Below are 26,122 nucleotides of genomic sequence, written 5' to 3' on the forward strand. Positions count from 1 at the left end.
TGTTTTGTTAGTATCTTGCACACACTTAGGATTAAATTTCAATAAATTTTTTCGTTAGTATCTAGCGCCACATAGGATTACATTTGAATCATATGTTTCCTTACTATCTCGCGCACATTTAGGACCACATTTCAATTTCGTTTCGTTAGTATCTCCCACTCACATAAGATTACATTTCAATCGATTGTTTCGTTAGTATCTTGCGCACACATAGTCTTACATTTCCATTGCTTGTTTCGTTAGTGTCTAGCGAACACATAGGATTACATTTCAATCGATTGTTTTCTTAGTATCTCGCGCATTCTTCGGATTACATTTGAATCTATTGTTTGGTTACTATATAGCTCAGAATTAGAATTACATTTCAATTTATTGTTTCGTTAGTATTTTGCGCACAAGTAATCTTACATTTCCATGGCTTGTTTCGTCAGTGTCTTGCGCACACATAGGATTACATTTTAATCGATCGTTTTGTTATTATCTCGCGTGCGCTTAGGATTACATTTGAATCTATTGTTTGGTTACTATCTAGCTCACACTTAGGATTACATTTCAATTTTTTTTCGTTAGTATCTCCCACTTACATGAGATTACATGTGTATCTTGCACACACATAGTCTTACACTTCCATCGCTTGTTTCATTAGTGTCTTGCACACACATAAGATTACATTTTAATCAATTGTTTTGTTAGTATCTCGTGTGCGCTTAGGGTTACTTTCAATCGATTGTTTCGTTAGTATCTTGCGCACACATAGCATTACATCTTAATTTACAGTCTTGTTAGTATCTCGCGCACACAGCGGATTACATTTCAATCGATTGTTTCGTTGGTATCTAATAACAATAATAATAATAATTTAATTATTATATTGCGCACACTTGGAATTACATTTCGATTGCATTGTTTCGTTAGTATTTCGTGTGCACTTAGGATTACATTTCCATCGTTTGTTTTTTTAGTATCTAGTGCACGCTTAGAATTACATGTGAATCGGATTGTTTCGTTAGTATCCTAGGATTACATTTTAATCTATTGTTTGGTTACTATCTAGTGCATACGAAGGATTTTCTGTTACTCGATTGTTTTGTCTATATCTAGCTCTCAGTTACGATTATACTTGATTATTATGTTTCGTTAGTATCTCGTGCACACTCGCGATTACATTTTACTCTACTGTTTGATTACTATCCAGCGCACACTGAGCATCATGAAAAACTGTGGTTGGAAATTTTCATGGCTCTGAAAATTTATTTTATCGCCGATATGTTGATGACACTTTTTGTTTATTCACTCAGAACATGATGCCATCATATTTTTCGAATACATCAACTCTAGACACCCCAACATTAGGTTTACTATGGAGAAAGAAGCTCATCATCAGTTACCTGTTTTAGATGTTCAAGTTGACAACAATAACCCCAAATCTTTTCTAATTCGAGTTTACCGTAAGAAAACCTTTACTTGTTTATTAACTAATTATTTCAGTTTCACTTCGTACTCCTACAAAGTGGGTCTCATCAGGACTCTTGTTGACAGGGCCTATAAGATTAACAACACCTGGTTGGGGCTATACGAAGACATTACTAAGCTTATGGAAATCCTAAAAAAGAATCTTTTCCCTGCTCATTTAATTGAAAAAGTTGCAAACCGCTACATTACTGGGACCCTAAGTGATCATTGTGCCCGGGGTTCCCTCCCCACTTCACCCATATTTTACTTTAAACTACCCTACATTGGCCGTTCTTCTGTCGTCACTCCAAAAAAAAGATTCGTCACCTTATCAAACGCTATTGCAATGATTTGGATACAAACTAGTTCTTTCCTCATTTAAGATAGGCAACATGTTTGGCGTGAAGGACCCTGTCCCTGGCGGGCTTCGTTCGCGTGTGGTTTACAAGTTTGCATGTGCGGGCTGTAATGCCTGTTATGTCGGCGAAACTAACATTTTCACGCCTTGTGTTCAGTAGATTGTTTCCATATCTTAGATCACGCATCTACGAGTTTCCAACTCAAGATAAAAGAAGCTATTCACATTCAAAGAGAACAACCTTCTTTGAATCAACAATTACATCGTGTAAATCTAGAGCTATCCTTAAAATTTTCGCATTGTCACGTTTCCTGTTGTTACTAGCTTAATTCGCATGTACTTATAAATTCAACTTGTAACGCTTTGTTAATCAACTGAGTAAATTTTAATTTATTGTTTTGTCAGTATCTCACTCACACACAGGAATTCAATTGAATGTTGTTTTGTCAGTATCTCGCGCACACTTAGAATTACATTTCAATCGACTGTTTCGTTAGTATCTGGCGCACACTTAAGATCACACTGGAATAATATTAATAATAATAAAGTAGATGCTTATAGGGCGCATTTCTGATCTCAATGCGCCTAACAACAGATTATTATAAGAATAAGTAATTAATTAACAGTAATGTTTTTTAAACGAAAATGTCTTAAGCTTAGTTTTGAATGTTTCTACTGTTTCCGCTCTTTTAATATATTCGGGCATTGAGTTCCATAGTTTCGGTGCAGATACTGAAACAGCGCGTCCACCATAGGAATTGGATTTAATAGGTGGGATGCATAACTGTAAGCGAGTTGATGATCTCAGTGTTCTTGATGGGTGGTATTCTTCATGATAAGAGGTTCTAAATAACTAGTAGATTGCTCATTTAAGATCTTATAAGTTATAAGTAATATCTTAAAAATAACTCTTGCTTCGATTGGCAGCCAATGTAGGTTCTTTAAAATAGGTGTGATATGGTCAGTGTTTCGTGTTCCGGTTATCATACGAGCAGCGATATTCTGGATCCTCTGCAGTTTGTCCCTTTGATACTTTGGTATCCCATATAGAATGCTATTACAATAGTCCAGTCTAGAAATTACAAGGGATTTGACTAGCATCTTCAACGCATCATTGGGAAGGTATCGACGGATGCGTCCAATGGATCTTATAGCAAAAATGGCTTTTTTGTATGTTTCATTGATATGATCGTTAAAGATAGATTTTTATCCATTACAATGCCTAGATTCGTAGCTTTTCCTTTGATTCCTATTTCACTATTTGCTAATGTTACGGTCTCCAACAATGACGGTTGCTTCTTGAACCGGGAGGTGAAATGCAGAATTTCAGTTTTATCTGGATTGCTCTTCAGCATGTTCTGAGTGTACCATGCAAAAACATCATTTACACATGCTTGAAGAATATTTACAGACTCGGTAGAATGCTCAGGATCTTTAATAGTGATGTAGATTTGGGTATCGTCGGCGTAGAACATACAATTTAAGTCACGAGTAAGTATAACATCTTGAAGAGGTGCCAGGTAGAGAGTAAAGAGTAATGGGCCAAGTATCGAGCCCTGAGGTACTCATATTCTAAGCATCGCGGTGAGGATGTAGAATCACTAAAAGTCACTTGCTAGAAGCGATCAAGAAGGTACGAGGAGAACCATTGAAGAACAGTTCCAGTGAAGTTAAAGTATGTCCTAAGTCTCGTGAGCAGAAGATGATGGTCTTTGGTATCGAACGCTGCTGATAGATCAAGTAGAACCAGAATTACTTCGCCTTGAGAGTCAAGTATCCTAAAAATATCATTACTAACTCTAAGTAGAGCAGATTCTGTTGAGTGATGTTTCTTGTATGCAGATTGTAAGGAAGGAAATAGTCCATGGTAGTTCAGGTGATTTTGAATTTGAATGGCAACTGACTTTTCAATTATCTTAGAGACAAATGGAATATTGGCTATGGGTCTATAATTGGCAAACAAATCAGGCTCGAGATTAGGTTTCTTCAGTTTCGGAAGAACCAGTGAGGTTTTCAAAGAAGTTGGGAAGACTCCAGTTTCGACGGGTTTTCTAACTATTTTGCTGATAAGAGGTAGTAATAAGTTTATGTTGTCTTTAACGATATGTGTTGGAATCGGATCAAGAGGGCAGGTCTTGTTCGAGAATGACATCATAACGTCTTTAGTATTCTTGTTTGACGGTGGGATGAATTCAGAGAGCTCACAGTGAATATTTCTTTTTTCCATATTATGAAGTAGATGGGTGTTGTTCGAAAGGTCGGATAGTTCCTTATGTATGTCTCTAATCTTGTTTATAAAAAAGTTGTTAAAATCTTCAGTAAGTTGTTTAAGAGAGTCATAAGTAGGCAACGCAGTGTTTTTTATCTTGAAGAAGCCGTCAATAAGTCTGAAGAGCTGATTCCGATCGGTCTGTTCTATCCGAGATTTATAGAAGTGCATTTTTGTTGTTTCAATTAAAGAATTATATTCAACACATTTTGATTCAAATTTTTGTTGATCAACTACCAGGCCGGATTTTTTTAATTTGCGCTCCAGTGGACGTTTTTCACGTTTGACTTGCCGTAGATCTTGATTATAGCATGGTGCATGGAAACGTTGTTTAATCCATCTAGACTGAATTGGTGCCGCAGTATTGTAGATATCTTTAAGGTCTCTATTGTATAGAGACATCAAGTGATCCAGTGACGGTTCAAACAAGGAATCTATCTTTGAAAGGATATTATTGATATCGGTTTGCAGCTTAGTAGCATCCAAGGTCTTCGTAGATCTATATGTGATTAGTACTTTTGAAGATGGTGGTTTGGAATAGTTCATTGTGCAGCTGACCACTTTGTGGTCAGAATAGACGTCAGGTAGCACTTGGACATTAGCTATTAATTCTTCTTCCCTTCTAGTGATAATCAAGTCGAGGGTATGGTTACCTCGGTGAGTAGAACCTTCAACATGTTGGACTAGGTTCATAGAATCTAATAGATCGTTGAATTTAAGAGCATCTTGATTGTTTGGGGTGTCCACATGGAAATTAAAATCTCCAACAATAGCCAGTGGATGAGTGCAGTCCTCCGTTAAAATTTCAACTAGTTGGGAAAACTCTTCAAAGAAAATCAGTGTTGTTAACTTGTTCTTCTTCGATGGTGGGGGACGATAAATCAGGACCAGACGTATTTTGAACTTTCCATGTGATATGTAAACGTCTAGGTGTTCAAAAGATGTAAAATTAGAGCCCGAGTTTCTTGTCATTGTGAAGGCTTTCCGGAGAAACAATGCTACGCCGCCACCTTTCGCGTTTTCTCTGGGGATTTGGATGACTTTAAAGTCTTTCAATGTATTTAAAATCTCGGCTAATGAGATGTTGTTTCCTTTGCAATTTAGCCAAGTTTCTGTGATGGCGAAAATATCTAATCGGTTTGATGAAATGATGTCGCATACTGATCCAGATTTTTTCTGAAGGGACTGGGCATTCCATAATGCAAACTTGATTTTATTGAATGCAGATATATCGTGTTGAGAAGTATTCAGCGACGAGTGAAAAGGTTGTTTACAAACGGTAACCAAATTGGACAAACAACGCCGTCGATTTGCAGAAATACCATCCACATAATTCAGCTCCAAACGAGCTTTGATTCGAACTGGAATTTTATTGCCGTATCGCCGTCCACCTCGGTTACCTCTTCGCTTTTTCAAGAGACACATAGCCTTTAAATGATTACGAAGTTCCAGTGAAATATAGGTATAAGAACTCAAGTTACAGAGAGTCGAGGGGGAATACATAAAACGAAAGCCAGAGGGGAGGTGTGAAGAAGGATCGAAGGTGTTGATGTGGTAAATGTTCTCTCGGCAAAGATAGGCATTGAATTTCCAAAGTTAATTCGAAGGGCCAGGATTACGCTGAACATCCATGTAGATAGTAAGATCGATAGGGAAAACAGCAGAAGGCAGATAGAGACACAAATTGCCACGCTTGCTCCAAAGAGAAACGGCTCGTTTAGGTGAGTGAACATCACATCGTTGTGAGCACCGAAAGCCAACGGCCGAATAGCTCAAATTACTTGAACAACCGGACGACAAAAAGCAGCCAAAAGAAAGCAAACTTGAATGAGAACGCTTCAAGGTGAAAATTAAGTCCAGACGGAGGCTTAAAAACCCTAGCATCAGTAAAATCAGCGGAACTCCTATAAACGTGGCAGCCATTACGGCGCGCATACAATAAGGAATCGTATTTTCCGTAAGTATCTCGTCCACACTTAGGATTGCATTTTAATCTATTGTTTGATTACTATAGAGCGCACACTAAGGTTTACAATTAAATCGATCATTTATATCAAGTCCTCAGTTAGGATTAAACTTGAATCTTATGTTTCGTTACTATTTCGTGGAAACTTTGGACTACATTCAATCTTATGTTTCGTTAACACCTAAGACACACTTAAGATTACGTTTGAATCTTAATGTTTTGTTGATAAATCACCGACACTAACGATTACATTTCAATATTATGTTTAGGTAGTATCTCACACACACTTAGTATCATGCGCACACTTAGGATTACATATTAATCCATTGTTTTGTCACTATGTTGCGCACACTTAAGGTTACATTTCTGTCGTTATTTTCGTTAGGTTGTAGCGAACATTTAGGAATACTTTTCATTCCATTGTTTTGTTTGCATATAGCGCACCCTTAGGATTACATTTCAATTGATTTTTCGTTAGTATCTAGCTAACATTTACATTACATTTCAATGGATTATTACTTTAGTATGTAGCACAGACTAGACATTACACTTCTATTTTTATTTGTAAGCATCTCGCGCACTCTTAGGATTACATTTCAATCGACTGTTTCGTTAGTAACTTGCGCATACTTAGTATTTCATTTCATTGGATTGTTTTGTTATTATCTACCGCACCCTTAGGATTACATTTTAATCGATTGATTTGTTAGTATCTAGAGAGGACTTAATTATATTTTAATCGATTGTTTCGTTAGTATCTCGCGCACATTCAGGATTCCATTTCAATCGATTGTCTCGCGCACACGTAGGATTACGTCTTAATCGATTGCTTTGTTCGTATCTCGCGCACACTTGGGATTACATTTCAATGGATTGTTTCCTTAGTATTTTCTGCGCATTTAGGATTATATTTACATTATTTGTTTCCTCAGTATTGAACGCACATTTAGGATTAAATTTCATTGGATTGTTTCGTTAATATCTGCCGCTCAGTTAGGAATACATTTGAATGTTATGTTTTATTAGTATCTCATGGACACATAGGATTACATTTCAATGGATTGTTTGTCAGTATCTCGCGCACACATAGAATTACATTTTAATATATTGTTTGGTTACTGTCTAGCTCATACTAAGGATTAGATTTCAATCGATGGTTTCATTAATATCTAGCGTACACTTAAGATTACATTTTAATGGTATGTTTCTTCAGTATCTCGCGCACACTTAGGATTAGGATTACAGTGTCCAGCGCTCGCTAAGGATTACATTTAATTTGATATTTTTGTTAGTGTCTCACGCACGCTACGGATTTTACTACCAATTTTTTTTTGTCAATATCCTGTGCACTTTAAAGAACATATTTCATTTGATTATTTTGTTAGTATCTCGCACGCCTTAAGGACTAAATTTTATTTTTATGATTTGTTGGCATCTCGCGTACTCTAAAGGCTAATATTTATTCGATTTTTTTGTTAGTATGAAGCACGCTCTTAGGATTACATTTTATTTGTTTGTTTCGTTCGTATCTTAGTGCACTCTAAGGATTACATTTATTCGATTTCATCGTTATTAATCGTTAATAATATTACATTTTATTTCCAAATTTTCTTATTTTCTCGCGCTTGCAAAGGATTGTATTGCAATTGATGTTTAATTCAATATGTTAAGCACTTTTACATCTCTTTTTTTAGTCGTTTCTTTGTAAAGATTTCCTGTTCCATTAGGGTTGCACTTGATTCACAAGTTTCGTTATTATCTCGCGTCCCCTTAGGGTTACATTTTTTCCGATTGTTTCGTCATTATCTCGCACGCTCTGCTGATGAATAATTGCTTCTTTGAAAACTGAATGTATCGATGTTTACTGATGTTAACGTGCATTGTAAATTGAAGCCGATATTTTAATGTGATAACAGGTTAAAATGTTTTACGTCTTATATATATCCTAAAGAGAAACCAAATTGCTTAGGTGTAGATGTTGCGTTTTACTGTTAGAACCCACCATTTATTTTCTAATCGAGTTTCATAATCACTTTTTGATATTGCAGCAATCATGGCAGTGAATTTACGCTTAGTTAGAGGTTCGAACTTCGGTTCATTAATTATAGTGAAGGGTCAAGCAAGAAAAAATGTTGTTTGGTTTTGATGAAATTTGTGTATTTTATCTTCTCGAACTTTTCGCTTCTGAGTTGCGTTTAATCAAAATTATTGAAAACAAAAGCCTTCCCATGCAAAACGTGTTTAACGTGCGTACAGCGCGCGTAGCGCACGCAGTTATAAAGCCGATAGTTCTTCCAGAGTAAAGGATTTTTCCGTTAAGTCACTTGTTATATTTTTCCGTTTTGTCATGAATTATATGGTGCAATTACCTGTCTAATTGTTAAATATTTTTCTCCAATTATTGCTTAGTAGGTGAACTTTTGTTTCTTAGAAGGCTGCAGCAATTCAGGAATTATTAGTCAATTATCAATTCAGGAATTATAATGTCAACGTGGATTGAACGCTGCAAGATGATTGTGTTGTGATTACAGGTAAGAAAGCAATACATCCATTTGTGTATTTTCAAAGAAATCGTTTGTTTATCGTTGAAAGTTCTTTCATTAGGTCTTTATATAGCTTTTCGTCTACACAATTAAGAATGGCAGAGCCAGAAAACGAAACATGTTTTTTCCAATAATAATAACAAGAACGAATTTCATGCTACTGGACGATGTGAAAAAAAGAGAAACCTGATACAGTAAAATGGTTATGTTTATATTCATAAACCCTCTAATCGGGGGTGTACTTTTCATGCGATTTGATATGATGAATTCTTATAGTGTATTCAAACTGGTTTGATGATATCGTATTAATTAATTGCCAGTCAAACAAAACAGAATTAGGTGAGTTGACGCATTCGTAGTTTTCGGGTTGCTTCAGATTTCCAGAGGAAGCGAATAAGAAAAAAAAGGCCCGCGGAAGTATCCGCGTGGAGAGGAAGGAGAAATTTGGAAGGAAATTTCACTCTCTCTTGCAAGACGTGTACGTTACTCTGATAGATTTGACGTTGTCAGTATCGAGCTTCTAACACTAGTTTGTGTCGAGATCAATTTAGGTCACTCAAGATGGCCGGTTTGTTGTCTAAAAATTAAACCCTTTATGATTAATCATTAACGATATTAAATTTGTCAAGCTCTAGCGTAGGTGAGGGCACGATAAAAAAAAGATGAGTGCCCAGAATACACAAACATATAAACGAAAAAAGGAGAAGGAAGGGAGGGGGAGAGTCAAATTTTCCGCGAGTGTCAGGTCTGAGGACAAGTAGGACGAACTCGCGAAAGATGCCACGTCTTGTAGTGATCGCTGAAGACTAAATTTTCTATCATAACTCGTGACTCTTGCGCAAAGAACATTCTATTGTTATTAAAGTCACCAGATATTCTTGTGATTATTTCTCAATCAGTTCCGGATGCTATGAGCCTGATCCCCTAAACTTTGACCCCTTAGCACTCTCTGCCTTTCCTCATTGACTCAGTATCTTTGTTAAAACATGATATTAACAATATAACAAAGTTAGGAAAGGGAAAATCAATTTATTTTCAAACGTAAATAATTTGGTCGACAGATGTCTGACTTAATATACATGCGTATGAGAAGATGTCGATACCACAAGGATGACAACTTTTACAAAGTTACACACGCATTTCGTCTCCAAGTATAATAGTCACATAGTTGTCCTTTCTTTTCTTTCTTGGGGTGGCCAGTCTTCATGAAACCTGTGAAGAGATGAAGAAAGAACTTCGAATGCGTCAGTATAATATTATGATACACACTATAGCATTACTACGCATGCTTGTTAAACTGCGATAATTCTTAGACAGTTCCTATTACATACAAAAGCAAACATAGAATTCGTCTTATTCAACAGTAGCATATGGCAACACTAACTAAATAACAAATACACTCGTCTCCATTTACCCTCTTTAAGGACTCGTAACCTTTGCGTTTGCTAGAAAATGAAATGGACGCAATTCTTACTTGTATCAGTTGAAGATGTTAAATTTACTTTCGCGAACATGCTGTCTGGTTATTTATTCACGTGCACGTTGGGTCTAATTCTTGAAATGATTCGTTTGAACGCAATTATGCAGTGTGCTCCTGTGGGGAAGACAGAGCCCGTTGCGCAATGAGACCAACTAACAGCTACGAAGCAAAGAGTGTGGTGAGGAAGGCAAAATTCAATCGGATTTGCATCATGATATTTTCAGCTGTCTTTTGTGAGAGGTTATTGCCGTGCTTTACATGTAGAGGGAAACTTCTAGTATCCTTTGATTAGAAAAATCATAGTTTTAAGGCGGGAGAAGTCACACATGGAATCCGTTAAAGGAGAAAAAATGGCAGTGAGGATAATGAAGTCAAACAATAAAATGCAAAAGCAGTTCAGTGAAAACATCGGCTAAAAGTTTAAGCTCGATTTATCCCAAATATGCTCTGTTACGCTCCCAGACCAGCAGACCCTTAAATGATTGGTTCAAGTTCAAAACGAGTTTTTAGGGGTCAGCGATCGAAGGCGCAACCAAAGTGCCTGGCAGCCACTCCAATCATAACATTATTTTATTTGATGTTTCTTTGTTGTACGGAACTTTTTTCTTTTCGTTAAATTCTCAGAGATATATCTTACTCTTTTATTATCTCAATAAATTTCATGACGTAAAGAAATTAGTTGAGCCCGCTGGCATAGTCAGTGGATCCTCAGTTTTCATCTCACCCAGTTGTCAAAAAACGTAATTTTGTCTCACTACATTTCAGAAGAGCTTGTTGCGCTGTGTGATCAACGGCTCCTTAGTAATCGTGTGGTCTTAGGTTCGAATTCCCTTGCAACAAAAATTTTCTCTTTTCTTCGTTTCCTTTTTCTTTCTTTACGATTACCTTTTTGAGTACAGGAAAGAATTTACCAATGCTCACCTTAATAAGAAAATATCAGTACCACAGCCTTGCTCTTCTTCTCTAATTCGTTGAATGTTCTATTTTTTTAAAGTTTTTGTTTAATTAATTCATTCTCCGCCCTCTCCACACGATAAGGTCTCTGAATAAGGGACAAGTGCTCATAGATTGACACTAAACATGTTAAATTTGACCGTTCAAGAAATTCATAAATGACACACACGTATTGCACTTGCTTCGCACTTCCGTTAACTCGTGTGGAAAACGCGACGTGGCCACGTGTGTGGTTGATAAGGGTTACATAACTAGCTGGCCAGGAGTCAAATTTGGTCTATAGCATGAACGCGTTGATCATATTATGGGAGTTGTAATAGCTATAACTGACTTGATCATCAACAGAGCAATGCATGATGGGAAGCTGACGCGTAATTATAGGGTGAAGATCTTTCATGCTGCCAGTGCTCATCAAAATTGATATTTTTGTATTTATAAAAATCTCTCCCGTATCCACGAGTTAAAAACGGCTGAGATCTGGGGTCAGTGTACTGATATCGGGATCGACAAAATTTTTAAGGAATAATGGATTTCGAAAACTCGTCTGAAAATTCTGATGCAATCCTTCTTAATAAAAACTATGGAATTTCAAATAAGCTTTTAATATTCATTCACCATCCCTTTCTTTTTGGTCATTTTGTTGTTTTTTTTTTTTGTTAAGAATCAATCCTAATCCTAATGCTTGGGATAATTGCGTATCTTGGTACGCGATCCGGCTGGACCATCACTGATGGATATCTAACTTTACCCGTGTTTTCTTCCCATATACGCCTTCTTTTCATTTAAACATTCCTTCTGTGAGGAAATGACAGCGCGATCACTTTTCTCACCATTCTCGCTTACGCTCGCGGTATGGGGAATCAACGATACCTTTTATCATTTTTTGCTTTAAAATCTTGCATTCCTTTATAAGATTGTGAAAGAATAAGTTTGATTTCTCCTAGTGATATTTATTTTATTCTTTTAAGGAAAACCTCTTCATATTTACGTTATTTTTACAATAGGTTCCCTTTAGTAGAAAAAACTTGTGTGAACGAATCTTACTCCGTCATGTTTTATTCATCTATTACTTTGGTTCACAAATGAGGCTTTCTTTTCCCAATGCAATTACGCCTGATTTATTATTCCTTTTTTGCAAGCACGAATTCGTCACACATTCATCGATGGGCGTGCAAACATATCTCTACGCCTAATCAGTGACGTATCAGCCAATTATTGGCTGCAGTTGTTAATCCATATTCATCAGAATATGTAAAATTTTCAGCAAACCACGCCGTCCGTCGGCGAGGCAAATTTCCCTTTCGTAAACGGTCGTTGCCATTTGAAACGGTCGATGCCATTTCTCGGAACGGTCGTTGCCATTGAAAACGGTCGATGCCATTTCTCATGACGGTCGATGCCATCGTAAGGGTCGATGCCAAGAAGGAACCGATATTTCCGACTCTCTCCGACGACATGCGTGACAATTAGAGCAATGCAGACTAGCTTTCCCACAAACCATCGCGATTTTTATCAAATCAAAATGGCGGACAAACCCGACAATTTTCTCAAAGATCTAATATCTTCAGCTATAAAAGAAGTCGAATCGAAAAGAAAATCTTTTGAATCGACCCAAATTACAAAGGAGAGTTTTCTGGCTTCGCTTCCAGATGATTCATTTTACTACCTGAAGGCAATTTCAGGAAATGGAGAAAAGTTCAAAGTGCACTTTTTGACCGAAGATATAACGAAAGAAAACCTGGAGCAATGGATATCCGAATATGAAGTGATAAACAGCATCTCAGTGAAGTTAAAGACAAAGAAGGCACCAACAAGCGGCTATGTGTTGCAAAACTACTATAGATGCCAACACAACACTCGCAACTGGAGTCCAAGTAAAGATCCACAGCAGAAATTGTACTTGAATCCATCTGCCAGAGTAAAGAACACCAATTGCCCCTTTCAGATGATAGTCAAAATAGACAGCGAGGGATGTTGTTCTGTGGACATAGAGTGGGACCACAACCATTCACTTGAAACTCTGGAGACCTCTAATTTCCGTGACCTTTCTCCTGAGTGCACAGAAAGGGTTTTGAAGCTGTTTGAAAGTGGGCATACACCAGCAACCGCAAGGCAACAGTACTTGAAAGAACTCAAAGAATCATGTCAGGATGAATTGGAATTTCACAGGAAAAAGGCCAATCGGGCAGTTATGCCAAGAAAAAGGGACTTTAGTTACCTCTACACGCAATTTGGTAAGGATAGGTATGGTGGACAGGGCGTTATGATGTTTGAAAGACTTGCCGAAAGGCTTGAACAATACAAGAAAGACAACCCTGAAGCTACTACTTGTTACCAGATATATGAAGGTGATAATACGCCTCTTATAATTGCTATTGTAACACCTCTCATGAACCGTGTACACAAGGAAGTGCAGCAGTCTGGTGAGATGGTTTTTGTTGATGCTACTTCTAATACAGAAGAGCACAATCTTAAAGTGTTTTTAATGTGCACAAACAATGTGTCTGGAGCACTTCCACTTGGCATCTTGATCACCAGTGATGAGCAGGAGCGTACACTTAAACAGGGCTTTGAAATGTTTCGGTCCTGTTTACCAGAGTATGCATTCAATGATCGTGGTCGGGAACAAGGCCCCCAAGCCATCCTTACAGACAACTGTAAAGAGGAAAGAAATGCTCTGAAGTCTGTTTGGCCAACATCTGTTTTACTTCTTTGCATCTTCCACATGCTCCAACAACTTTGGAGATGGCTTCACGAGAGCAAGAACAGTATCAGCCAAGCAGATAGACCCTATTTTCTCACCCTTTTCAAGAGGTCCTTGTATGCCGAGACAAAACAAGATTTTGAGAACTGCTTCAGTGAACTTTTGAATGATAGCCGTTGCAAGAAATACCCAGATCTAGTCAGCTATTTGCAAAATCTATACAATGACAAAGAATCTTTTGCTCTATGCTTTAGAACTGAACTGCTTGTTAGAGGTAACCACACCAACAATTTTGCTGAGGCTCAGTTTTTGGTTCTTAAGGATGTAATTCTGCAGCGCACTAAAGAGTACAATGTTGTTGGGCTTCTAGACAAGCTGACTATTGATTTAGAAGATCACTACAAGAATAAGCTCCTTAGTATTGCTGATGGGAGTTTTGATGGCGTGTACAGACATCGTTTCTTTGGCAAAGGGAAAAACGGAAGCACAGGGTTTAAAGTCCCCGATAAAAAAGATCTTGATGCCTACCTCTCAACTGTGGAGAACTTTGGCAATAATGTATTCAAAGTTGGAAGCTCTTCAGATAGCAGTCACAGGTCAGTAGTGTTTTTTCTTAGCCGTCACAATAGCATAATGCTCTGATGGTACAAGAGGGCATGTGTGGGTGGGCATTATTTTCCTATCTTTCCCCCACTGTCTGATTCAAATTATCTTGATAGGGGAAGCAGTGCAGGGGGGGGGAGGGGGCAGTGTTTCTAGGCTCCTCCCCTTTGGAGCAAAAATACATAAAACATAGGGACATAACATGCATAACATATGAGATACATGTAATTCCTGCAGTTCATCCATATGCTGCATTCCAAGGATGTTGATTTAGCATAAGGAAGACCAAAACATGAGTAATATATTGTCCAGGGGGTGGGGTACCTTTAGTAATTTCCCTTCTTGGCAGGGTGTTGAGTTTTTTATAGCAGAGTAAGAGCAAGTCCTTACTCTGCTGTTAGGAATATTTCTATTAATATCTTAGTGGATCAACCAGTTGAAGGTCTAGAATGTATCTATTACAGATTGAAAAAACAAAAATTCCAGTTGTATTGAGATATTTATGAATTGTCTCATTGGTTCTTTGTCAGTTATACAGTGGACATGACTCTTGGGATATGTACCTGCACGGTTGGTAAAAACGGGAGCCCATGCAAACACCAGTATGTCCTGTGGGTGGCAAATCTAGCAGACTGCATAAACTTTATTCCAGTCAGTAACCCACATGAGAGGCAGAAATTGGCCTGGCTAGCAATAGGAAAGACACTTCCTGTTGCTTGCTATAAGCCATTACGCTCTAGTGATGCTGGACAAACATCACAAACTGATGGTTCTAATGGTTTTGTAACAGAGGCATCCACTAGTATGGAAACAGCACAACAAGGGCCAAACTGCTCAACTGCTGAACTAATTCAGAGCAATGATGATGAGGATGAACATTCCACTGAACCAACTCAGAGCAATGATGATGATGAGGATGATTCCATTGCAAATGCTGAACAATTGTTGAGAAACTCTTGTGAAAAAATAATTCAAAAGCTCCAAAGCTCAAGAGACCTTAATTTGGCTAAAGGTGTAATCAGGTTTGCAAAAAGGGTAACATCCTTAACCGCTGCTAGATCTATGCATTCTAATTTGGCAAGCGCTCTTTTTTCTTTCGGGTCCAGTGAGGTGAAAAAAACCGGAAATGGAAAAAAGATCCGAGTCCAGCCCAACAGAAAACGAAAGTGTGGTAGTGGAAGCCATCAGGTTGTATCAAAAGGGCGACCAGTACAACTACAAGAACCAACCTCCAAGAGGAAGCGCACCCATGACTTGGCTAAAGCAGTACAAACAAACACTAAAAGTAGTAAGAAGTCTGGGTCCCATACTATGAAATCCAAGACAAAGCACATGCAAAGGAAAAAATAGGAAAACAGAGAAATCTTAGTGAATAAACAATGGAATGTTTGCATAATGTTTAACATAGAGGGAAATTCACTTAAGGCAAATTGCCTAGATTAAAAACCTCTCTCCTTGGATCTGCCCCTGAACAACAAGGTTATTAAAAAGATTGAGGTTTTGACATTGTAAATAAGTTTTAATTCATTCTTTCCTGTTAAAGTCTAACACAACATTTGTAATGATTTAAAATTTGGTTTGAACAGTAACATGATGTACATGTGCCAGAACTTATGGATTCTTCCATGGGTTCAGATAATTGGTACAATGCCATACAACCGTATAGTACCTTGTGGGTATGAAGGTTTGTTTGCTGATATCCTGATTGAGGAAAATTATAAGCAAAATTCAGCCATTGATTCACATGGGGCGCTAACTAATACTCAGGTAAATTAAGGCCTGGGCCTCCAGTTATTTCACCCAAAAAGTGGGGGGGGGGGGGGTGGTCTATCTGAAGATTAAGCTGTACAAACGTAAAACTTTGAAAAGATTGAAGGTTTGAAATTGTAAATAAGTTTTCATTCATTCTTTCTTGTTAAAGTCTAACACAACATTGTAATGATTTAAAATTTGGTTTGAACAGTAACATGATGTACATGTGCTGCAATGACCACAATTAATTTCAAAAATCGATAATAATAATTTAAAAACAAAAACAATTATGTATTATAGATTGATCCAATATTCTTTTCAAATCATCTCCAGTTAAAATCACTAAATGCAGGATAGGTTAATTAAGCATGTGACTTTTGGTGTCTTATAAGATTTCGTTTCTCTGCAAAAGTCTTTTGACAATGATCACACTTGTTGCTGTCTTTATGTTTCTTGTCTTTATGCCTCTTTAGCTTTTGCTCATGGTCAAACGATTCATTGCATTCCTCGCAAATGCACTCATGACAACCTTTCTGGTGGTATTTGAAGTCCTTCTCCCTTGTGAACTGGGTGCTGCAGGTTGGACATTTTTTTATCTCTGCTATTCCCATATCAAGGTCTTCCCTCAAGCTCTGTGCTTTATCTTTCCAGTCCTATGAAGATCATAGCATGATATTTTAAAAGGGGGGAAATATATTAGGGAACAATCGTGTATTTTTGATCCCCCCTATTTTTTATATAAACTAGATTGCAAAGACAGTTTTGTTCACCCTCTATCATAATTTTTTGAGGATAATACCCCCTTGCCTCCCCCCCTTTCCTCAAAACCTGGATCCGCCACATGTAGGTTATTTCTAATTAAAATTTAGGTTAAATTAATTGGTACATTATAATGGGCCTTGCTATCCCCAAGGTATATTTAAGAGTTCTGTCTGGAAAAATAACAAGTCTGAACATTATATTACAAAATTGACATTGAGCTTGAGGTCCCAGCTTGATTCAAGATCAACATTCATAACCTAAAATACTTTTAATTGGAAAGTTTGACGAGAACATTTACACTCTCGGTCCTTACAAAGTTAGCCACGTAAACCACACAGCAGTCCACTGAAATGGGGCAGGGTTAATACACAAACATTCACAATGTTAGAAGTTTATAACTAACCTTTCGTCTGTCTGTCGGCAATTTCTTCCACATATTGCCAACCACTTTGGAAACCTGCCCGATTCCCGCCCCCTTTCCAAGTTGTTCCTTGACATCTGGCTGTGGAATGATACAAAGTACGAGGAAACTATATCAGCTTATATCGAATGTAATTTCAAGGCCTACAAGAATAATGAATACAAGTGCAACACTTACAGATAAGATATTTGTTAATGACATAAACGAAAATTTTAGATGCGGTTTATTTTTCACTGATATTTCTGATCACTTAATCTTAATCACTTGTAATCGGATGTAAAGGATGTAAGGGAAACAACATGTTTTAGACTATTTGAACAAGCACTTTATCCAGGCTGAAAATGATTGAATATTTCGGGAAATACAAAACAAACTCACCGCAACTGACTGCATAAAGGAGTTCCACCCCGTTGGCTTCTTAACTGATTTTTTTTTTGTTTCTGCACAAGAAGAATGGGTTCGTTCTGTTTCAGCTGGCTCAACTCTCGCGCACGTGGATTGCTCCGCCATCTTATAAGCAACACTGCCCGGAAGTGACGTCCGAGCGTGCCAACAGAGTACGAGCTATTCACGAGGGCTGTCGTCTGCTCGGCTAGTTTGAGAAATGGCATCGACCCTTTTCAATGGCAACGACCGTTCCGAGAAATGGCATCGACCGTTTCAAATGGCAACGACCGTTTACGAAAGGGAAATTTGCGTCGGCGAGTGAAGAGGTGCCGTCCGTTGTGCCGAAGATAAAGTTGTACTCTGGAAGAGTGAAGGCGCTGGACCAAGAAAGAAGAGCAACGACATCCAGTCTTCCGTTACTACAACCGAAGGTGAGCATTTCCTTTTTATATTATTGCCTTAAAATTAGCAAAAAGCCAAACGAGTCGTATCATCTCAATTGAACGTGTTAACACGTGTCGGTTTCTTGGTGTGAGGGGCAAGTCAAGTCGGAGTTCGAATGAATAAGGGTGTTGGCTTCGAGAAGAGCAGAACCTACGATTAAAGAAAATGTTTTGAGAAAGGTTTTTATCTTTTGTACGCCGCTAAATGAAAGATGTTAACAATAAAATTTCTTTTATGACTTCATTCTGTAGTTGAATGAAGCCACGTGGATTTGTGGCGACCCGTCCACAAAATAGTTTGGCGGGCTTTGCTCCATAGCGAATTATATTTCGAAACTTATGGTGCTTTTCCTTTTCACCAATTGTTTTAAAGAGCAAATAAATGGTGAATGATTTAAAATCAGAAAGTATCACTACCTGATCACATTCATAACTTATATTCTCAGGAGAAGCAATTAAAGATGTCAGAAGAATGGAAGGATAAAGATTGCGGTCAAGAGAAGACATTGGAATCACTGAATGTTTAGTGGAATATTGCAAAGATAAGAACTTTAAAATTATTGTGTAATAGTAGCAAAAATGGTAGCTCTCTAAACGTTTTTTTATTGTAAGAAGACTTAGTTCTTTTACCAATTGTCACGTGATGGATAAAACTGGAGTACATGGTAGTTGAATACTGTTGTATTAGCCACCATTTTTTGGAAGCAGTTATGATATGGATTGCTATGCAAACCCTTGAGCGGTCGTACGATCTAGTTGAACTTCTAGCGGGGATTTGGTGTAATTTTATCAGATTATCTCGTCACATCGAGTTAACCAAAGTAACAATTGGAAGTTTATAGAAACCTGGATACAGAGAGGTGGAGCTAGAATTTTTGATTCGAAGAAATGATCGCTCATTTTTGTTGTTTGCTTTGCAATTGTATCGCAGCTGTATTTCGGTTGATGTCGTACAAAGGTGATATTTCTTTAGATGGCACTTAAACTAAGCACCAAATGGAATTCAAAATTGGAATATTTTGATAAGTTGGCATTGGTCAAAAATCACATGGCAGAACACCAGCGACTTACAACAAGACTACATTATTGACCAGAACGCTGCTCTATGTTGGTCCAGTATTACATGAACTATCTCCAACGACGGACTTTTAAAACTGGTTAACCGACTTAGAAAAGACTCCTCGACAGGTGACAACAGCTACTGCACTTTACCAGAGGCTTAAAAAAAAAAAAGAGCCAGCAGGGCCACCGACAGATCAAACAGAATAAACAAACCCGACCCTACCGACTGACCTAAACTGACTGATCAACACACGAATGCTAGTCGAGTCTGATAGCCAATTGACTTCAGTACCAACTAATCAAACTAATCAGACTAATCAGTGATTTTCGACCTATCAAGAACAATCCTTTTTGGGACTACTCTCAATAGACAGTCGGACAAACACGACTGAATACAAAATGCTACCAAGAAAAACTGGTCAAAAATACCGATTTAACTGAAATTTAGGAATTTCTGTTTAGAAAAGGAAGCATTTTTTCCATTTATGAAGCAAAAAGATCAGTTAAGTGCCATCTTAGATTTTATATGCTTCTTTGTGCCATCGATCGAGTCTTGTTTTAGTTTGATAGTTTTATATTTTGAAACTAATGCCTGGTCACGAACTTTTTCTCGAAACGGATTTGGTTAAAGAAATTTTCATTTCTATAAACCAGTTTAAATTTACTCTTCACGAAGAAATAAGATGTTCATGTTTCATTTTAATAGATATAAAGATATATAAAGATGATGAATTGTTTCGCAAATGGACAAAAAATACGGTTAAAACGTGAACCTGCAGGCGAATATCTAGACCAGTGCAATGAAATGCGGCTATTGACAAACCGTTGTTGTGAAAGTATGATTGTCTCGTACGAACGATTTTTGCATTTCTATTTACTCGTGTGACGATTTGGGATTTTGGTCCGGCGCGACAATTGTTTTTCAGCCAAACGTGTGAATCAGAAATGCAAATTTAAAAAAAATTGCTGTTTTAATTGTTTACCAAATCAAATCGATCAAGTTGAATTTTTTCGCATATTTATGACTAATTGTCTTGCAAATCGGCGAAAATAGTTCACAGTTTGGACAAAATCAAAGTGAACATACAAGCAAATATTTTGACCAATGCACATGAAATACGACTACTGGCAAACCGCAGTTGTTACGAGAGAGGGTAATTGTCCCCATACGAACCAAAAAAATTGGAGAAATTTCAATTTTACTTGCTCATTCAACGATTTGGGAGTTTGGTCGAGCACGATAATTATTTTGGTCAAACGTAGAAAGCAGATATGCAAATTAAACACAATTAACTGATATGATTGTACACCAAATCAAATCAGTTATATCATGTTGACATTTTTCGCAAAATGATGATGGAAACATATTTTTATATTATAACTTGAAATTTTGAGCAAAAGGCACGTTGATTTTACTAAAGCGAACGACGAACCAAAAACGCATTGTAGCAAGATACAGATTAAAATTTGTGATTGAAACGAGTTTATTGTGAAAACTGCGATGGTTCTCTTTAAACTGGTTTACACAAGGTCGTTTCTTAAATACGAATTTTCCAGGTAGTCTACAAAACTTGTACATTTGGTCGCGTTCGAAATACTGAATCATTGGTGGTTCCTAAGACCAGGCATTTAGTTTTTAAATGTATCTTAGTTTTCTTATCAACTCACTATTTTAAGAGGAAAGAAGATCTTTTGTGTAGCCACCCGATGTAACACAGGAATACAAAAAAAGTTCACAAATTTTCGAGTTTTGATCTTCACATTTCGTTTATTGCCACAATAATTCAAAAAGGAACGCGTATAATGACTAAATTTTTCTGAAATAATGCATTTTAGATAACTTGGAGCCTAATTATGTCATTTCTTAGCCCCTTCGTGGCAAAATTCAAATTCAAAGAGTTTGCTTCAACAATTAGAACTATTTATTTTTCAAAATGTTCTTGATTTTGTTTTAGTACACATGGAGCCTATTTGCGAAATATTCTAGCCTAAAATCAAGTGAAGAGATTGCTCCTACAATGAAGACTATATTTTTCAAACATGGAGCGTAATTGTGAAATATCTTAGCCTATATGGCTAAGGTCAAATTGAAAGAGATTGCTCCAACAGTTAAAATATTTCTTCTCCAACAAGTTGTACCTTTTCATTTCTCAAATTACTTCGAAGTAAGGGTAAGAAATCTGGAGCCCAACTGTAAAATGTCTTGGCTCTTGTGGCTAAAGTCAAATTCAAAGAATCGTGTTTAAAGTCTTCAATGAATTTTCGGTGCTTTTACAATCTATATCCTGTGTTACAATCGTAAACTGGCGACGTTAAAGATCATCTGTTCCGAAAAAGCATCACGGCAAGCTATACACTACAAAAAAAGAGAATATTCATTTGAAAAAACAAACGTGACTTTACAAATTGATGACAATTTGGCGATAAATTGTTACTGATTGGATTTTATAGCTTGCTATAACGCTGTTTCGTCAACAACTTCCACACATCATCTCGTGCAAAGAATTTAGAAAAGGAACAAACTGGCTGAGAAATGGACAAAGTCAAGTCAAAATTTCATTTAAAAGCAACGGAACTAAGAATTTTTGTTTCCTTTTCAATTTTTTTGCACGAGACTTAAAGGAAGCCTCGTTAAAATTTTTGCCGCAAAACGTTGCAAGGGGAAACTCTGTGCAAATTGGTCCAAATTTTCCCGCCAAAGAAAATTTTTTGATTGAATAGAATTTAAAACAAATACAATTCTTATTGAAGACAATAAAAGATGAGACAAGACTGATCACTAAGCTTTATTGCCTTGTTTACTAATAGTAATACGATACAAGAAAATAAATACCAAGTCTGTTAGCAACGTAGACTATATTTAGAAAATATAACTCTAATGGAAAAAAAATTCGGCGCATGCGTATTTTAGAGCACCGATTTTTTTAAGTTTTTTGGCGGGAAAATTTGCCGCATTTAAACAGATGTTACTTACAGAACAATTAAAAAAATACGGGCGCGCCAATTTTTATTAAGTTTTTTAGCGGGAACATTTCAAATTTTTAAACAGCCCTTAGCGATAACCTTCCAGACCGTGGCCTTACGAGTAGATCTTAGCTCTAACTCAGCATTTTGTTGAAATGAGTGTGCACCTCCGTTTTGTACCTTCGAATAAATCTTCTCTTTCACTCGGACAATTCTCTTGTTTGAAGCATCAGTCTGCAAAAATTGAAATAGTACAGTAAGCAGACACAATAGATTTTAAAATTTGGTTTCTAAAGATTACAGAAATAGTTATTGAGTAATGTAGGACAAGTGAAAATCAGTATTCGAGTCTTTAAGTATTATGTGACTAAGCAGACGAACGAGAACGTAATCTGGATTTAACAAAATGCTTTTGTCGTCTAAATAACTGAAGAAGCGCTTAAAGTTTTCCTTTGCTTGTGTTCAGGCATTGAACTTCATTTTGAGCCGACAGTGCAGCAACAATGAGCGATATAGATTTATCAATCTGAATTCTTACCAACTACTAACTGAATAAATCTATTTTCTGGGACCTTGAGCAGTTGGGACGGCAACGCCAAGGAAGACGTCGATTAAAAAATTAATTTCTACTTTAATTACAATTTTTGAAATGGCTGCAAGTGTTTACCGTCTCTAACGGCGCCACACCTCAACCACAGCATAACGTATATTAGCTGCGTCGAGTTCTAAATGGAACACCTCAACCACAGCATAACGTATATTAGCTGCGTTGAGTTCCAAATGGAAATTACAATAATTTGCCGTCGCGGTTTCCGCTCTCAGAGGACGCAAATGTTTTGGGGATTTCACGTTGTTGTTTTGCAAAAGGACAGCTAAGAAATGTACAAAGTTTCAAAACGCACGCGCTGGCTATTGTTCTCTGGCCCCGGTTGTTCGAAGGATGGATAACGCTATACACTGGATAAATCTCTATCCGGTGGATAGTTCAGTACGTTTTGGTAACACTTATCCGCTGGATAGCGATTTATCCCTTGGATAGCGTTATCCGCCCTTTGAACAACTGGGGCCTGCCCTTTAGATCTTTTGTTTCGCCACGTTGCCGTTGCCGTTTGTTTAAGGTCCCTATTATAATCACTTTGCGGGTCCTTCTTACTGTTGAAAGCGACGAACTACAGTACGTACTCTTGTTCAAATTTTTGACGGCAAGGCCAAAAAGTAATAAAGCCAAAATATCTGTTCGCAGCAAACTTTTAATAAAACCATGTGAATATATTCCCTAGTGCGCAAGAATTCGTTTACATTTGAATATTTATTATGGCTCTGAAGCATTTTTTCCTAGAACGAGAATCTACAAGCAAATTATCCATATTAAAAATTACTCCCTCCAAGATAGCATTGGAAAAAATTGTTCAAAGATATCATCCTAGAAGTTTTCAACGGGAAAACTTAGATCTTTAGACTTCGCGGCCTATGGAATCAAGGAATCTATTTTTTCACAAAGTCGGCGTTCCCTTGTGGACAACGATGGATAGACTTATTTAGCTTGTATATATTTTGCTTTAATGGAAGGTCTCAAGTGAATTCCGTCCTTTGCCTTTTGTAAATTTCGCATATATTTGCACGTGAATAAAAGGAAATTAAAACAAAATTCTCTAGTCTTATTACATGACTAAAGCCTTGATATAAAAATTCCGAAAAATAGCCTAAAAATCTTTCCGGAAATTCTCCAAAAGTCTCCATTAATCGCATAGTTTGCATAAAATGCGAGATTCTTGTGGTGAAATTGCGTGGAATCAACTCCAAACTGATTGAAATTAATCATTCATTTACAAGAAAATGAAAGTTTCACCTTCGTCTCCTTACATATTTCTCTTTTATACAAACAGTAACAACAATAAACGGGTGGCAGAGTTTGACAATTCCATGGAGCCCTCTCGGAAACAGTGGAAGAAAAACCGAGTAAATTTGTGTTTATGCTCTGACTGCATTTTTTTAACATCATCGCCAAAAAATCCTTAAATGTTGTAAGAATCCTTAAATTTTCTAAAAATCCCGTGACTCGAAAATTCCTTAAATATCCTAATTTTTTACCTAGCCATGACGCGATTTACATTGGGAAAACAAAATATACAAGCAAAAGAAGTCTATTAGTTTCTTTGGTGTCACAATATTGCTAAGCAGTTCTTGTAAATTGGATTAAGGGGGTAGTCGACAATTTACAGTTTCTGTGCTCCAGTTAAATGATACAATTTGCTCTCCAGGTTCATTCTTCTATGTCCGAACAATTTCTTCACAATAGTTCCTCATGGTGTTTTTTTTTTTTCAGGATAAAATAGGCCAATTTACCTATCCATACAAGAAACGATCTTGAAGAGCATGGGATAAATTTCCTTGTGATTTAAGATTCATTCACAATCCAATTTGTTATAAAAAAAAATGTAATTGTTATGATGCAGATGGTTTGATCTTTCTCTCATCTAGAAAACCTGACAATGCTCCACGTACCTTAGTGAAAATTAAAAACTTATCTGTGATAAATGGAGGAATATCATTATTGAAGCATACCGTTTCAAATTATTTTTTTAGGCACAAGAGCTCAAGCATCTAATAATTACACTCCAAGATATTTCTTGAGTCACTGACGCAAACAAGTACAGACCTATCTCTTTTACTTTCAAACTTTAACAGAGTATTCGAGAAAGTAATTTATAAAAGATTGACGAGCTACATAAAGAAACACGAACTTTTGTATTCCTCACAATACGGCTTTCGTAAGGGGCATTCAACCCAACACGCAATATTGGACATCAGGCAAACATGAATAACGATTGCTATGCTGTGGAATATTCATTGATCTCAAAAAAGCCTTCGACACCGTCGATCACGACATTTTGCTTGATGAACTCAGTCACTATGGTTTTCGTGGATTAATTAGTGATTGGTTTTCCTCGTATCTTAAAAATCGCACACAAACAATGAAGGTAGGCCATTGTATTTTAGATAAGGTTGTCGTTGGATGTGGTGTTCCTCAAGGATCAATTCTTGGACCACTACTTTTCTTGCTCTATGTCAATGATTTCCACAGATACTCGAATAAATTTAGGTTTTACCTTTTTGCAGACGACACTAACATTTTGTATCCGGACAAAAATCTGAAAGACCTAGAAACATTAGTCAACAACGAGTTACAAAACCCTTATAACTGGTTGACAGCCAACAAACTAACTCTTAGCACTAAAAAATCCAACTTTGTAATTTTTCATCCTTACCAAAAAAGCAACTGGCTTACCAACCAAAACTCTGCATTTTTCATAACGACCAGAATAAACATATTCGTCTCAAGGTCTAAAGTTTACATAAAATATCTGGGCGTTCTTATTGATCAGAATCTCTCTTGGAAATACCACATTGATTCTATTGTTACAAAAATTAGTAAAAATGTTGGGCTACTTGCAAAGCTGTAAGTCACTAATCCACCCTTATTTAACCTATGGTCTTGCCGCTTGGGATCAGGCATAACAAAATTTTTACTCCTCAGAAAAGAGCCCTTCGTCTGCTGTACTTCGCAGACTGGCATGACCATGCAATTCCTTATTTCTTAAAGCAAGCGTGCTTCCGATAACTTTTCTTTATTACGAGTCCGTATCAACCCAAATGCACGATATCAATAATAATAAAGCCCCAGCAAACATACAAAATCTATTTCAGAAAACGTCTAATATTCATTCATACAATACACGATCGTTTACGTCTGGAAAGTTTTATGTTAAAACTTCGAAACTAGAAATACAAACCAATTCCTTCTCTGGGATCGGAGTTAAGCTGTGGAATAAGATACCAAGCTGTATAATGAATCTCCCAAAGAAAACTTCCAAAAAAAGTCCTTCGCAAATTGCTATTTGATATTTTAGAAAAAGAAGATAACAGGCTATATTCAAATCCCCATGATCCTTATAAAAGTGGGTACATAGATACACCTTCTAAATTTAAATGTCTTCTTAT

At 36.9% G+C, this 26,122-nt stretch overlaps 3 protein-coding genes and 1 long non-coding RNA gene across 4 annotated transcripts in view; 1 reads left to right on the top strand and 3 right to left on the bottom strand.

The window, feature by feature from the left end:
• Positions 1-3,425: 3,425 nt before the first annotated feature.
• LOC148741890 (uncharacterized) lies at positions 3,426-5,504 on the bottom strand. The gene has a single exon (XM_088740664.1). The coding sequence runs from the start codon at positions 5,502-5,504 to the stop codon at positions 3,426-3,428; it is 2,079 nt and encodes a 692-aa protein (XP_088596790.1).
• A 6,808-nt stretch (positions 5,505-12,312) lies between these two features.
• LOC148741891 (uncharacterized) lies at positions 12,313-17,647 on the top strand. The gene is made up of 2 exons (XM_088747002.1): positions 12,313-14,322; positions 14,860-17,647. Exons 1-2 carry the CDS (start codon positions 12,437-12,439, stop codon positions 15,677-15,679), a joined length of 2,706 nt encoding a protein of 901 aa, XP_088603128.1. The 5' UTR covers positions 12,313-12,436; the 3' UTR covers positions 15,680-17,647.
• LOC148741892 (uncharacterized) lies at positions 16,153-17,916 on the bottom strand. Its single transcript, XM_088747003.1, has 3 exons — positions 17,643-17,916; positions 17,247-17,345; positions 16,153-16,734 (listed from the first exon to the last, which is right to left on the bottom strand). The coding sequence occupies exons 1-3, from the start codon at positions 17,772-17,774 to the stop codon at positions 16,444-16,446; spliced, it is 522 nt and encodes a 173-aa protein (XP_088603129.1). The 5' UTR covers positions 17,775-17,916; the 3' UTR covers positions 16,153-16,443.
• Positions 17,917-20,641: 2,725 nt separating this feature from the next.
• The window catches only part of LOC111320575 (uncharacterized), a 16,553-nt gene continuing 11,072 nt past the window's right edge, over positions 20,642-26,122 (bottom strand). Inside the window, exon 5 of the long non-coding RNA XR_002693876.2 lies at positions 20,642-22,354. This is a non-coding gene — a long non-coding RNA (uncharacterized LOC111320575). The remainder of the gene's footprint in view (positions 22,355-26,122) is intronic.

Source organism: Stylophora pistillata, chromosome 1, assembly GCF_964205215.1.
Source record: "Stylophora pistillata chromosome 1, jaStyPist1.2, whole genome shotgun sequence".
In the NCBI taxonomy this organism is placed as follows: Eukaryota; Metazoa; Cnidaria; class Anthozoa; order Scleractinia; family Pocilloporidae; genus Stylophora; species Stylophora pistillata.

Coding starts and splice junctions, on each gene's coding strand:
- LOC148741890 (XM_088740664.1), bottom strand. CDS start 5,504: ATGTGTCTCTTGAAAAAGCGAAGAGGTAACCGAGGTGGACGGCGATAC.
- LOC148741891 (XM_088747002.1), top strand. CDS start 12,437: ATGCCAAGAAGGAACCGATATTTCCGACTCTCTCCGACGACATGCGTG. Junction 14,323..14,859: donor TCTTCAGATAGCAGTCACAG/GTCAGTAGTGTT, acceptor GTTCTTTGTCAG/TTATACAGTGGACATGACTC.
- LOC148741892 (XM_088747003.1), bottom strand. CDS start 17,774: ATGGCGGAGCAATCCACGTGCGCGAGAGTTGAGCCAGCTGAAACAGAA. Junction 17,346..17,642: donor CCTTTATGCAGTCAGTTGCG/GTGAGTTTGTTT, acceptor ATCATTCCACAG/CCAGATGTCAAGGAACAACT. Junction 16,735..17,246: donor TGCCGACAGACAGACGAAAG/GTTAGTTATAAA, acceptor TGATCTTCATAG/GACTGGAAAGATAAAGCACA.